The following is a 14,846-nucleotide window of genomic DNA, read 5'->3' on the forward strand; positions in this document are numbered from 1 at the left end:
CTGTTTCCAAAGTGCGTCTCCAAACTGAGAAAAAAGCTGTGCCCATTTACGCACACGGTACAGCAGCGGGAACTTCATTAACCGGATCATTAACAGGATCAAACGGTAATTAATATTCAGTGTTCTGCTGCACATCTACACAGATCAGCTGTTGATCACAGGCTCAGGTTTATATGGTTTTATTGTTTATAATGCATCAAAACTTATGGATGTACCTTCAACCCCATCAGAGCTGTCAGGACATTTTTATTTTTAAGTAGCTAAAAATTATTTTAAGTAGCCCAGAGTCTGACTGAAGATTTCACTATTGATAACAATAAGTATCAATTATCTGTAAAGTTAACTTAAGGTTTGGACAGAGTGTATCCACAGCAGGTCAATCATATTATTTAACATGAAACTCAAATATAATGCTGAACCAATGAACAAACGGGAGAAAACCAAGAATAGAAAAGTGAACTCTTTGCTGGACTGTGAATGCAGTTTTTCAGTTGTACAGCAACTTTGGTTGACATATCTCAATTATTGAATATAATGTCATATCATTTTGTACATATATCTATAGTCACTAGAGGATGAAACCCATTTACTTTGGAAGCAGAAATAAAATTAGAAGCAAATCTTAACTTCAGTGTGTACACACTGGGAGCCGTCAATGTCAATATATAAAAAACCAGAATGTCTGGCGTTGTATTTAAAATGATCGCTGGCTTTGACATATTGATATATTCAAATTGGAAAAAAGACTTGATAAAAAGCAGTACAGATCAGTGTCGGCAGTATTTCAGCAGTATTTAGGAATCATCACAGAAACACATAATGGATGAAGTTCCTGATCTTGACATGAAAAGAGAAAGAAGGAGAAGAGAGAATCAGAGAGGGGATGGAGACAGAGGACAGTGGGCCAGTAAAAGAGAATATATTCTAGTTGTTGCAGGAAATGTGGTTGGCATGGGCAACGTTTGGAGATTTCCTTACCTCTGCTACAAGAATGGAGGAGGTAAATGATATTTTGAATTAAGTCAAGAGTTGATTAAACTAAATTAATCTGTAATTTCCATGAGTATACATGTCTCTCTATTTATATACATATAGGTGCCTTTCTGGTGCCATATGGCGTGTTAGCTGTGTTGGTTGGGATACCTCTGTTCCTACTGGAGAGTTCAGTTGGTCAATACACCCAGGAAGGATTCATCACCTGTTGGAGAAAACTGTGTCCACTGGCACAAGGTGACTTGATTTATGTTGAGATAAAAATGATAAGGAATCAAGTTGTTTGTGTCTAATACTAACTCTAAACATGTTGCTCAAATGCATATCTAAACTAGATCTAAAGATATAAAACTATTTAACTTTTTTCTGTGTTTTAGGAATTGGATATGCACAATTTGTGATGAGACTTTATGACTTCTGCTACATTTTAATCCAAGTCTGGGCTCTCTTCTACCTGGTGTTCTCATTCAGGTCCCAGCTCCCCTGGGTCACCTGTGATAACACCTGGAATACAGGTAAATATTTGACTGTAGACAGTTTCACATTATGTCTACATTTGCAAGTTCAACAAGGAGAGATTCATTGGAATTAAATACCAATATAGAAACAAGAAAGTCAAACTTTCTCAAAAGCTCCCACCAGTAACAGCTTGCAATTTATGTCAGTTCTTCACTATTTGATTGAAATTCAGATATTCTGTGTGCTGCCTGTTGTCAAATGTTCTCTGTTAGTTTGTATGAATAATAATGTTTTAAAAACATTAATCATTCTCATCTGTTCTCTAAACCAGCGAACTGTAAGGGCCTTCAGATTTCGGATTCTGTGCCGACAAATCTGACAGCAAATCAGACCATGTTGACCAACACCACCTCTGCTGCTACTGAGTTCTGGGAGTGAGTCTAAATGCCTGTTCTTTTATTGTCCATTTAAAGTTGTTTAAGGTTTTTAAAATGTCTTGTGATTGAAGCTTAATGATGTCACCCTAACAGAAAGCCTGTGTTTGAAACTTGGGCCGTAAAGTATGAAATATGTGAACAAGGAGCCAAGTGGCTTCTAATGAAAGATACTAATCAACTGCATTCAAGCGGATAGTTACAGGTCAATGCAAAAGTGACTTAAACCTGCTTTTTCTATAGGATGGCCATCATGAACTGACTCAACTGGCTTCATATCAGTCTATGGAAAAATAAAACAACTTCTCACTTGATTTATAGCCTCAGTAAACCGTGTACACTCTAATGAGTGTATGGTCTCAGTCCCTATGTAAGTCCTCTTGAATACAACTTGCCTACAAATAGTAGTAAAATCTGTAATTTCTCCTCTCCTCAGACGGAGGATGCTGGGCATGTCTGCAGGCATTGAGGAGCTGGGCAGTGTGAGATGGGAGCTGGTTTTGTGTCTTCTGGCCAGCTGGGTGTTCACATACTTCAGTATCTGGAAAGGTGTCAAATCCTCTGCAAAGGTGAGTTGATATTTTATCCTAAAGGTTAACTGCATAACCACTGTTAATGTTAATATTTTCATTAAGTAAATGAAGCCTCCAATTCCCGATGAGTTTTATAACTGATTGTAGTATTTTGCTCATAACTTTTAAGGTTTTGCAAGTCAGACCACTTGTTATGTCATTGATATGAGCCACAGAGCAGCCTGAGATTTCACAGCAGTACTTTTTTGTTTACGAACGTGTTGTATGTGGTAAAAAAAAAGTGTTGTATATAAATGTAATTTCGAGAGGACTGTATTGAAACTTGCATTCTTTTAAAACATTTTTTTGATGCAAATATGTTTTTATTGTGTTTATTCTATCTATTATAGTTTCTAATGTAATCGTTATAGCATGTATTGCTTTACTTTTTTGTTGTGCATTTTGCAACTCTGTTTAGGAAAGTGCCATATACTGTGAACCAAATTATCATTATCAATAGTAGCTACAATTAAGTTTGGTTAAGTTTTGGTTATGACAAAAAAAGATCATGTTTTTTTTAAGGTAGCGTACTTCACTGCCACCTTCCCCTACGTGATGCTCCTGATACTGCTCATCAGGGGATTGACTTTACCTGGAGCTTGGGATGGGATCTACTACTACCTGTATCCAGATTTGAAAGGCCTGGCTAACCTTGAGGTATTTTATATTTATACCATGTACAGTCCATTGAGTTATTTAATGACATGTGAGAGAAAGACTGTCCAGACTGGTTTGTAATCCACCAGTGACAATTTATATTTCTAACTTGTGTGTCCAATTTGATCTTCTGAATCCAGTGCAAAACAGTTTTGAAGAGTTTATTCAGACATTTTAATGTTGATCCAATTAGTTTATGTACGTATTTGAATCTATGACGAGAGCTTGGCTACAGGAGACGTCAGGCTAGGTGACTATTGACGTCATCCAGGTGATGCTGTGCTGCCTGCAGAGGAGATGTTTTGGAAACTGACTCTCTATAGAGAATTAACTGTAAATGTTACTTTTATTTCAGTATGAACAACTCTCCACCGTGTATGTATTATATTTATTTGTTACATTACAGGTCTGGATAGAGGCAGGATCTCAAATATGCTTCTCCTACGGCCTGACCTCAGGAACTCTTGGTGTTTTGAGCAGCTATAATGATAACAAGAACAACTGCTACAAGTAAGTATAAGCAGCAAACAATTAGTTGTATAATAGCTCTTTAATGTGTGTGATGTTTGAATGAGTAGAATAAGAGTTAAATATCTAATGCAAAATAACAAATATATGCCACGTCACCATTTTAAATTGGTAGTATAATCAATACAATGCAAATGTCTCTCTTTGACATGGTATTCTGTCTCATTGCAATATCTAGCGACTGTTTTTGGCTCTGTCTGCTGAACAGTGGGACCAGTTTTGTTGCTGGATTTGTCGTCTTCTCTGTACTTGGATTCATGGCTCAGAAACAGGGTGTTACTGTCGACGCTGTGGCTGAGTCTGGTACATTCAGTCTCCCAAGATTTCCTGTTAAAATCACAATAAAAGCATTTTCATGAACACATCCACATACTCACACACAACATTATACTGATAAAGGATATAGCTGGTGATTTTCTACATTTTTATTGACAATAAATCTCACATTGATGTAACCTTATGTATTAAGCTTCATATATCTTATCCCTCTGTGCCGTAGACCTTGATTGTTGTCCAAAATCTATTAAAAACATGTCAGTGAGCCCCACCATTGCACTGGGCAACATGTTCCTTTGGCCTCAAGATTATGGTCCCCTTAGTTTGTTGAGAAACCGCTTCAAAGACAATAACTACATTGTTAATTTCTTTAAGAACCTAAATACAAAGTCAAGTTATGTAGCACAAAAAGCTTGTAACTCTGTAAATGTGACTGCATTTCCACAAATGCTCAGTAGTGTCTGCCATGCACTGAACTACTCTCTGGATACTGAAAATGGGTTCACTGTTATTAGTCTTCGGAGCTGTTTCTAACTAACGTAAACAAACTCTTTGAGTCAAAACAATATCTCATCTAATGCAACGATGTTCCTTAGTCATCATGAGTCTTTAATAGTTTTTGAACAACAAGTTCAACAGGTCTACATCTTTGGATACACACACAACACTTGTATGTAGGATTCATGAAATGTTTTAGTTTGGCACTGCACATAAGATTTGCCAACAATGCATATAATTTAGACAATTACTAGCCTTGTGTTTTATATATATTGAAATAACAATTTGTTCAATGATGAAAACCAGCTACAGAAAGAACATACTTTCCACCTTGCCTATTTCCAATCCACAGGTCCAGGTTTGGCCTTCATTGCTTACCCTCAGGCAACGGCTATGATTCCTTTTCCACAGCTCTGGACTGTCTGCTTTTTCCTGATGCTGATCTTCCTCTGCATTGACAGTCATGTATGTTATTTTATTGTATTATCAACTAATTAATATCTAATACACTGCAGGAAGAAACTAATCTAGTTGTATACTGATTTTATTTTGTCCCCAGTTTGTGGCAGCTGAGTGTTTTATTGCCGCAATAAGCGACTTGTTTCCGAAAGTGCTTCGTAAACCAGGAAGACATGAGATCTTTGTGCTCATCATTTGTTCATCCTTCTTCCTCATACATCTGATTTTGGTCACTGAGGTGAATAAAATAAAAACACAATGAAACAAGATACATTTTTTTTCTTTTTTTAATTTGTCATATTCATATCTTGTCTCTTCCGGCTCTAGGGTGGGATTTACATTTTCCAGCTTCTTGATTATTATGGTTGTACCAGAGCTTTTCATTATTTCACGGCTTTATCTCAGTGTCTGGCTCTGGCTTGGGGTTTTGGTAAGGATAAATGCTTTTATAGTATATAAAAATGTTTTAAATGATCTGACTTTGTTTGTATTTGTGTTTCAAATGTTTTTGTTTTTAATAGATCATCAGATTATATCGTTTTTCATATTGCACCATGTCAAAAGATGGGATGAATCATGTAGAAACGAGTCTAATGTACAATCTGAATTCCCATCAGGTGCTGACCGTATTATTAACATCATTGAGGACATGACTGGACAGAGACCATCTGTTTTCTTCAAAGTGTGCTGGAGATACATCATTCCTCTGCTGTCACTGGTAAGTCAGTCCAGCAAAAGTAATCTTGCTTTTCTAAAGTGTGAAAAGTGTTTTAGCAACAGTAAATTACATTTTGTGCTGAAGACCATTGGCTACTTTTAAGTGCTTCTTTACTTATTCATATCTGAAAAAAAACTCTCCGTACCTTCTTAGACTTCCTTTATCCTGTACCTGGTTGATTACACACACCTGAGGATTAACGACAGGTACGTTTACCCTGACTGGGCATACACTCTAGGCTGGACCATGACTCTCTCCTCTATTCTCATGGTGCCGCTTTGGGCAGCTGGACAGATGTGTTTTACAGCAGGCACCTTCAGACAGGTCAGTGTTCAAAAGAGTGGATGCCTCAATAAAAGCTTCTTTGTCATCCCAATGATTACTGTTGTGTTTTAACTTACGTACTCATCCTTTTTCTCAGCGTTTGTCTGTCCTTCTTCATCCTGTTGAAGATCCAGTCTCACAGAGGAGAAAAATGGAAGAGGATGGGTTACATGTGGAGCTGAGGACGTCTGGAGAGACAACTTAGTGCCATCTGAAGAATTACTTTAGCTAGACACTTCTGTCATTGTTTAAGTTTTTAGTATTCACCATGGCTAAGATGTACTTACAGACAGATGTTTGTGCTAAAATGTTTAGTTGATGAATTCACTGAATTATCTGTAGATTTAACTCAAGGTTTGGATATGTATGTATCCACATACATTTCTAGTGAGGGAACAGAGTAAAATCATTTAAAAATGGTGATACACTGTATAGTTTGTCACATCATACACCATGTTTAGTGTCAGTCTCCAACAAGTATAACATGGTATAATGACATTTTGAAAAGTAAAACATTAGTCATCTTAAACTGGTCAAATTACATCAGAAATTACATTTACCATTTTCCATAATACCAATGGTTATTTGTCAGCAGTCAGCAGTTTGTCACATTAAGTATACAGCCCCTCTCCATCCATGAATATCTATCAGGATACAGTCAGTTAAAGTGTGCGACACACTGTAGAAGTGTAAATATATGCAGATGACACTGTTCTATACACACATGCAAAATCAGCTGATATAGCAGCTGCTGAACGAACAACTGCATCGGAAAGGTTCACACATTGACTTGATCATGTTTGAGTCTAATGTATACAAGACAAACTGTATGTTTTTCCTCTAAAACCATGGTGCAAGCTTTTTGACATTGAATCCAACTTTGAACTTTAAGAAACATTTTTAAAATGGTACAACAATTGTACAGTATGTACGTCAAATGGAAACATCTATGTTTAATACTTTACATAGTCACAATAAATACATAAATGAGAATGTGTTATTGTTGTTACTTTACTGACTGTTTGAGCTTCACTGTGCAGAAGGAAAGGATCTTCTATATTTATCTGCAGAATTGGTTTCTCTGTGATGACCATAAATTTGAGTTTAATTCATGTGCCTATGAGTATGATTTTTAGCATCATAACTACACGGTCGCCCATAAAGTTGGAATAATTTTGTTTTCAGACACATTCCTCTTTTTATTTTCTAATTATACACATCAGTAATCGCCTTTGACCAGGTGCAATGAGATTGATCAATACAATTTTGAGAATATATACACTTTATCTATCAAGAATAAATCACATTTTCACAATCATTTCATGGAAAGAGGTACACTATACCAGGTATATTTTATTCCAACTTTATGGGTGACTGTGTAGTTTGAAGGTCAAGGTCTAGTATGCAACTTACACATTTTTGATGTGGAAATTTGAGGTTTTCAGAATGGATTTTATGGAAGTAGAAGACATCTTGTATCCATTTTGAAATGAAAAATATATATCATCTAAACTTTGGGTTAACTCTCTACATACGTCTGTGAGAAGTTTAATATGTGCCTCAGTAATCTTCAATGGTAGTCTTTATTTTACTTGTGAAAATCTAAAATAAAACACCCAGACATCAGTAACACCTCACCACAATCATAGATCTAGGGTACAAACTTATGAAATCAGTCTTTAACTGATTAAATGTTTAATCAATAGTATGTTAAAAAGAAATTAAAAATCAAAAAAATTAAGTGATAGTTACAAAACAGAGCCTACAAACTATTTTATTTATTTGCTTTATTGATATAAAGCTGCAAATACTCACATTTAACATGTTGGAACAAGCAAAAACCATTTGACTTACATGATAGACGATCCATTAATTCATCAACTTATAATTTCAGTACAAAAATCTGTCTTTAAATAAATCTTAAACACACTGAAAACTGTAAGCTTAAAGGGGACCTGTTATGCTTTTCCTTATTTTCAGTCATAATGTTAAAATGTTGCGTGCTCATGGTAAAACTGTCAAGTAATGAGGTATTTGAAGAAATATAGCAAGGAATGTTGGGTTTGCATCAACGGTAATTTAACAAGACTACCCACACCCGGATAATAGGGTCATTGGAAGGGCAGCCTTAAAGAGACAGGAGCTAAGACAGCCTGTTATAGACAGAGACTGAACTGAGGGGCAGCGTAAAGATAAAAATATAGAGCTGGAAATTAGCATAATAGGTCCCCTTTAAACAATGACAGAAAAGGTTTCTAGCTAACATGACTTTGCAGATAGGACTAAGTTGTCTCTCCAGACGTCCTCAGCTCCACATGTAACCCATCCTCTTCCATTTTTCTCCTCTGTGAGACTGGATCTTCAACAGGATGAAGAAGGACAGACAAACGCTGAGAAAAAGGATGAGTACGTAAGTTAAAACACAACAGTAATCATTGGGATGACAAAGAAGCTTTTATTGAGGCATCCACTCTTTTGAACACTCACCTGTCTGAAGGTGCCTGCTGTAAAACACATCTGTCCAGCTGCCCAAAGCGGCACCATGAGAATAGAGGAGAGAGTCATGGTCCAGCCGATGGTGTACGCCCAGTCGGGGTAAACGTACCAGTCGTTAATCTTGAGGTGTGTGTAATCAATCAGGTACAGGATAAAGGAAATCTAAGATGGTATGGAGAGTTTATTAGAGAGAACAAAATAGAGTTTAATGAAAAACAAAAAAGAAGAAATTAATAAATACAGAAACACTTATAAGTAGCCTATAGTTTTCAGCACAAAATGTAATTTATTGTTGATAAAATACTTTTCAAACTGTAGAAAAGCAAGCTTATTTTTGCTGGAGTGACTGTGAAAACTGGCTGTTAAGAGTTTTACCAATTAATGAAACTAAATACAGTCTATGAAACCTTTTCTGACTCACCAGTGACAGCAGAGGAATGATGTATCTCCAGCACACTTTGAAGAAAACAGATGGTCTCTGTCCAGTCATGTCCTCAATGATGTTAATAATACGGTCAGCACCTGATGGGAATTTAGATAGAGAGTAGTTTCTATGTTGGACCCGAGATTTGCATGTCTTTTTAAAGTTGCAGTGTGTTGAACTCTTGTTTCAAAGTCATATGGAGGTTTTTATCAGTATTGTAGGGTATTGTAGCTAAAATGTGAATGAATGCAAATAATGTACAGGATAAACAGTCACTTTAAAAAATTTGGTTACATTCAGGCAATGGAAACAGTCGGGCCTAGGCCATCAAATCAAATAATAGAAAACACTCAACTTAGAAGCATTTATATTTATCCTGTCTTGTGACATGGGGCAAAATAAAAGACAGATATAATCACATGACTTATTATTGAAAACAAAAACATTTGAATCACAAACAGTCAGGTCTTATAATGAGAAAATTGGATATATAAATGTTTTTTTGCTCACCAAAACCCCAAGCCAGAGCCAGACACTGAGATAAAGCCGTGAAATAATGAAAAGCTCTGGTACAACCATAATAATCAATAAGCTGGAAAATATAAATTCCTCCCTAGAGCCGGAAGAGACAAGATTTGAATATGTGAAATTGTTTTTTTTAACATATTTTGTGTTGTTTCAATGTGTTTTCATGGACTTATTTTATTCACCTCAGTGACCAAAATCAGATGTATGAGGAAGAAGGATGAACAAATGATGAGCACAAAAATCTCATTTCTTCCTGGTTTACGAAACAGCTTCGGAAACAAGTCGCTTATTGAGGTGATAAAGGACTCAACTTCCACAAACTGGGGGACAAAATAAAATCAGTACATTAGTTTGTGCATGTAGTGTATTAGTTATTAATTAGTTGGTAATACAATTAAGCAACATACATGTGTGTCAGCACTGAGGAAGATCAGCATCAGGAAAAAGCAGACAGTCCAGAGCTGTGGGAAAGGAATCATAGCTGTTGCCTGAGGGTAAGCAATGAAGGCCAAACCTGGACCTGTGAATTGGAAATAGGCAAGGTGGAAAGTATGTTCTTTCTGTAGGTAGATTTCATCATTAAACAAATTGTTATTTCAATATATGTAAAAGACGAGGCTGGCAATTGTCTATTTTAGTTTATTTCAATAGCTGTATTTCATTACTGAACGCAGCATATTAGGGTTAGGGTTAGGGTTAGGCTTCAATATCTTTAAAGGATATGGTTGGCAATTTTCTACATTTTATTTATTGTCAACAAAATCCACAACTTAAATGATCCCACTTACAGGTATTGTGTGTATATTCAAAGCCTGATATATCTAATTTCTCTGTATCGTAAACCTGTGTTGTTGTCCAAAAACTACTAAAAACATGTGAATGAGCCACACCACTGCACTGGATGACATATTGCTTTGTCTAGAATAGATGGTTTAGTTTAGTTTTGTTTAGAAACAGCTCCAAAAATTAATAATAGTGATCCCATTGTCAGTATCCAGAGAGTAGTTCAGTGTATGGCAGAAACTACTGAGCATTTGATGAAATGCAGTCACATTTACAGAGTTTCAAGCTTTTTGTGCTACAAAACACAACATCTTGACTTTGTACTTAAGTTCTTTGAGAAGTTAACAATGTAGTTATTGTCTTTGAAGCAGTTTTTTTAACAAAGTAAGGGGACCATAATCTTGAGGCTGAAGGAACATGTCAACCAATGCAATGGTGGGGCTCACTGACGTGTTTTTAATAGATTTTGGTCAACAACCGAGGTCTACGGCACAGAGGAATAAGATATATGAAGCTTTATACATGAGGTTACATGACTATGAGATTTATTGTCAATAAGAAAAAAAACGTAGAAAATCACCAGCCACATCCTTTATTAGTATAACTTTGTGTGTGAGTATGTGGATGTGTTCATGAAAATGCTTTTATTGTGATTTTAACATGAATTCTTAGGAGATAACATTGAGCTGAAGGTGATTCAAACATTTTTAAAGCTTAGATCTTTGAATGTACCAGACTCGGCCACAGCGTCGACAGTAACACCCTGTTGCTGAGCCATGAATCCAAGTACAGAGAAGACAACAAATCCAGCAACAAAACTGGTCCCACTGTTCAGCAGACAGAGCCAAAAACAGTCCCTAGAGGTCATAATGAGACAGAATATCTTGTCAAAGAGAGACATTTGCATTGGTATATTAGCTAGTGTGAACTGTTTACTTATTGTAATATTAATATATTGTAAACTTCATCGACCCTATTTGTTATTTTGTTGTTTTTTGCCACTCATACTTACTTGTAGCAGTTGTTCTTGTAGTCATTATAGCTGCTCAAAACATTGAGAGTTCCAGCAGTCAGGCTATAGGAAAAGCATATTTGAGATCCTGCCTCTATCCAGACCTGTAATGTAACAAATAAATATCATATAAATGTGGTGAAGAGTTCTGCAAACTGAAATAAAAGAAACGCATCCTGTTCATTCTCTGAACGTGAGTCTTTTTCCAAAGTGAGATCCTTATGCTACACCCCTGCAGGCAGCATGGGACATTTTTAGGCTATTATGAAGTCTCCTGTAGCCACGTTCTCATCACAGATTCAAATACATACATAAACTAACTGGATGAACATTAATATGTCTAAATGAACTCTATACAAATAGTTTTGAACTGAATCCAGATTAGTAATATTACCCGTGACTGGTGGATTACTAACTAGTCTGGACAGTCTGTATCTCACAAAACCTAAGTGACTCAATGGACTGTACGTGGTGTAAATATGAAGTCATTTAAAATACCTCTAGGTTAGCCAGGCCTTTCAAATCTGGATACAGGTAGTAGTAGATCCCATCCCAAGCTCCAGGTAAAGTCAATCCCCTGATGAGCAGTATCAGGAGCATCAAGTAGGGGAAGGTGGCACTGAAGTACGCTACCTTAAAAAAACACACAATTATAAGTCAGTCATAGCCAGCAATAACAGGAATAACTATTAATAATTATAATTGTATTTACAGTATAAAGCATTTATCTAAATACATTTTCACAGAGTAAAGCAAATCATGGATTATAATAAGAATATAAAACTATGACACAGAATAGAACAGTGAAACAAGGAGGAGAATACAAAAATAAAAATGAAAACAGGATAAAAAACATATTTACATTTGTAAAAATGGGTTCTGAATAAATGAAAGTTTCAATCCTGTCTCCTAAAAAATTTAAAAGAAATTTCCGCAAATACAATTCATTGACAAACATAATTGCAGAGGAATCTCAGGCTGCTCTGTGGCTCATAAGATGATATCAATGATAAAGCTAGTAGCCTGACCATACAAAGCCTTGAAAGTCAAAAGGAAAATATTTAAATTTAAAATTCACAGGGAGTTGGAGGTGAGCAACTGACTAAATGTAATGAATTAAAATGAGTTATCAGTTATAATATTAACAGTAGTTCTATTGCATCTACTAAAAAATCAACTCACCTTTGCAGAGGATCTGACACTTTTCCAGATACTGAAGTATGTGAACACCCAGCTGGCCAGAAGACACAAAACCAACTCCCATCTCACACTGCCCATCTCCTCAATACCTGCAGACATGGACAGAACCCTCCGTCTGTAGAGAGGGGAAATTACACATTACAATAATGTGACACCATATGCTGCACTTACTGGTGTAAAGCACGCAAAAGGTGAAGGTCGTGTACAATTGTGCAATTTATGAAAGCACTTTTATAAAGTTGAAAAGGCTGATTGAAAAAAGAGAGATCATACCACAAAGACACAGATTCCTACATTTCCCATAATGCAATCATAGACTGTTTAAGAATACTGGAATTAGCCACATTTTCATTTCATTTTCACATCTTTCATACTCCACAGCCTAAGTAACGCAGGCTTTCTGTTATACATTTTGCTTTGTCCAAGCCTGAGCTGAGATGACCTGAGGTGACATCATCAAACATCAGTCACAAGACATTTTACAATCCTTTGACAGATTTTAAATTAAATTAAAGGAACATGTAGTTACACTCACTCCCAGAACTCAGTGGCAGCAGACGTGGTGTTGGTCAACATGGTCTGATTTGCTGTCAGATTTGTCGACACAGAATCCAAAATCTGAAGGCCCATACAGTTTGCTGGTTTAGAGAACAAACAGACGACGATGATAAATGTGAGGAACTATTCATGCAAACTAACAGAGAACATTTCACAACAAATAAATCAAACCCGACAGATAAAAGCAAGTGGTTACTCTTTAGAGAAAGTTCAGCAAGTATAAAATTGTAATTTTCTACGAAGAAAAATGCCCAGTTTCATGACCAACGCTCTAATTGATTTTCTTCTTACTATATTATTATTGAATTCTAGTGAATCTCTCCTTGTTGTACTTGCAGCTGTAGACAGGAGAACAGGGCAATATGTTGTATGTTTTTGGTAGACAGTGTGTCCTCATTTGTTCTTTCGTTTTCCTTTTTCACCACAATACATAATTGTATTTAACTTCACATTGACTAGCGTAAGGCACTGTTTATCTAACATTTTCATATAATTATGAGTAAACCACAATCAAACATTTACCTGTATTCCAGGTGTTGTCACAGGTGGCCCAGGGGAGCTGGGACCTGAATGAGAACACCAGGTAGAAGAGAGCCCACACTTGGATTAAAATGTAACTGAAGCCATAAAGCTTCATCACAAAAAGTCCATATCCAATTCCTAAAACACAGAAAAATAGTTAAATTAAAATAGTTTTAAATCGTTAAGTCTAGTGTTAGATATTCATTGTAACAACATATTCAGAGTTATTAATAGACACAAACAATTTGATTTCTTATTGTGATTCTTAATTTAGATGTTAACTATTGATTGTCACATTTTTTATCTCAACATAAATCAAGTCACCTTGTGCCAGTGGACACAGTTTCCTCCAACAGGTGATGAATCCTTCCTGGGTGTATTGACCAACTGCACTCTCCAGTAGGAACAGAGGTATCCCAACCAACACAGCTAACACACCATATGGCACCAGAAAGGCACCTATACATGGGTCAATGACGTGCCTATGACATGTTCAGTCTAACTGCATTTGTTTCAGTTAGAAAAAGGTTTAAATTGATTTTAAAAAATACCATATATATGTAGTACCTTTCATTTATATGAAATCACTTTAACTTTTCAAAAACCACAAGTTATTAGTAATTTTTCTGTTATTTAAAGTGACAAAACATCATGTGGTGCGACCAATAAAACCAATAACTGTATTAAATTCAGAGTAAAATATCACTTTTAATATTAATCACTGATACAGTATGCTTAACTGAATTGTATTTTTAAATTTTTTCAATCATTTTTAAGCAATTTACAGGAAAAATAAGTCTTACATACATTTAAGAAGGCAACTGTGACATAATAGAACATAAATATGAGATTATTATTTACAAAAACTTAAAGGACATGCAAATAATTTGTTTCGAAACACTTAAATTCATTTATTTTAAGATAGATCACGGTCGCACCACATGACTTTTTTAAGGTCAGTTCTAATTCATCGAGATGGAAAAACACATAAAACACCTAATTTACTATTTTAATATGTATTTATGTGTACTCAACCTTTCTTAATGTTTGAATTACTGCAATAGATATTCCCATATTTATTATTTTTAAATAAATCCTTATACGTCATTGACCCACATATATAAATTCCGATATGTATGATCATGGAAATTACAGATTAATTTAGTATAATCAACTCTTTATTTAATTAAAAAATATGATTTACCTCCTCCATTCTTGTAGCAGAGGTAAGGAAATCTCCAAACGTTGCCCATGCCGACCACATTTCCTGCAACAACTAGAATATATTCTCTTTTACTGGCCCACTGTCCTCTGTCTCCATCCCCTCTCTGATTCTCTCTTTTCCTTCTTTCTCTCTTCATGTCAAGATCAGGAAATGTGTCCATTGTGTTTCTGTGATGATTCC

The 14,846-nt window shown here is 35.7% G+C and overlaps 2 protein-coding genes across 2 annotated transcripts; one reads left to right on the forward strand and one right to left on the reverse strand.

Moving 5' to 3' along the window:
* Positions 1-819: 819 nt before the first annotated feature.
* On the forward strand, positions 820-6,123 carry LOC133990707 (sodium- and chloride-dependent betaine transporter-like). The gene is made up of 14 exons (XM_062429107.1): positions 820-1,000; positions 1,096-1,230; positions 1,371-1,508; positions 1,784-1,886; positions 2,323-2,455; positions 2,981-3,115; positions 3,522-3,625; positions 3,822-3,946; positions 4,770-4,882; positions 4,977-5,114; positions 5,204-5,306; positions 5,494-5,594; positions 5,748-5,918; positions 6,016-6,123. The coding sequence occupies exons 1-14, from the start codon at positions 820-822 to the stop codon at positions 6,121-6,123; spliced, it is 1,788 nt and encodes a 595-aa protein (XP_062285091.1).
* A 2,077-nt stretch (positions 6,124-8,200) lies between these two features.
* Positions 8,201-14,826, reverse strand: LOC133990708 (sodium- and chloride-dependent betaine transporter-like). Its single transcript, XM_062429108.1, has 14 exons — positions 14,646-14,826; positions 13,766-13,900; positions 13,442-13,579; positions 12,897-12,999; positions 12,344-12,476; positions 11,660-11,794; positions 11,162-11,265; positions 10,882-11,006; positions 9,774-9,886; positions 9,549-9,686; positions 9,349-9,451; positions 8,836-8,936; positions 8,406-8,576; positions 8,201-8,308 (listed from the first exon to the last, which is right to left on the reverse strand). Exons 1-14 carry the CDS (start codon positions 14,824-14,826, stop codon positions 8,201-8,203), a joined length of 1,788 nt encoding a protein of 595 aa, XP_062285092.1.
* Positions 14,827-14,846: the final 20 nt, after the last annotated feature.

Source organism: Scomber scombrus, chromosome 11 (assembly GCF_963691925.1).
Source record: "Scomber scombrus chromosome 11, fScoSco1.1, whole genome shotgun sequence".
Classification (NCBI taxonomy): domain Eukaryota; kingdom Metazoa; phylum Chordata; class Actinopteri; order Scombriformes; family Scombridae; genus Scomber; species Scomber scombrus.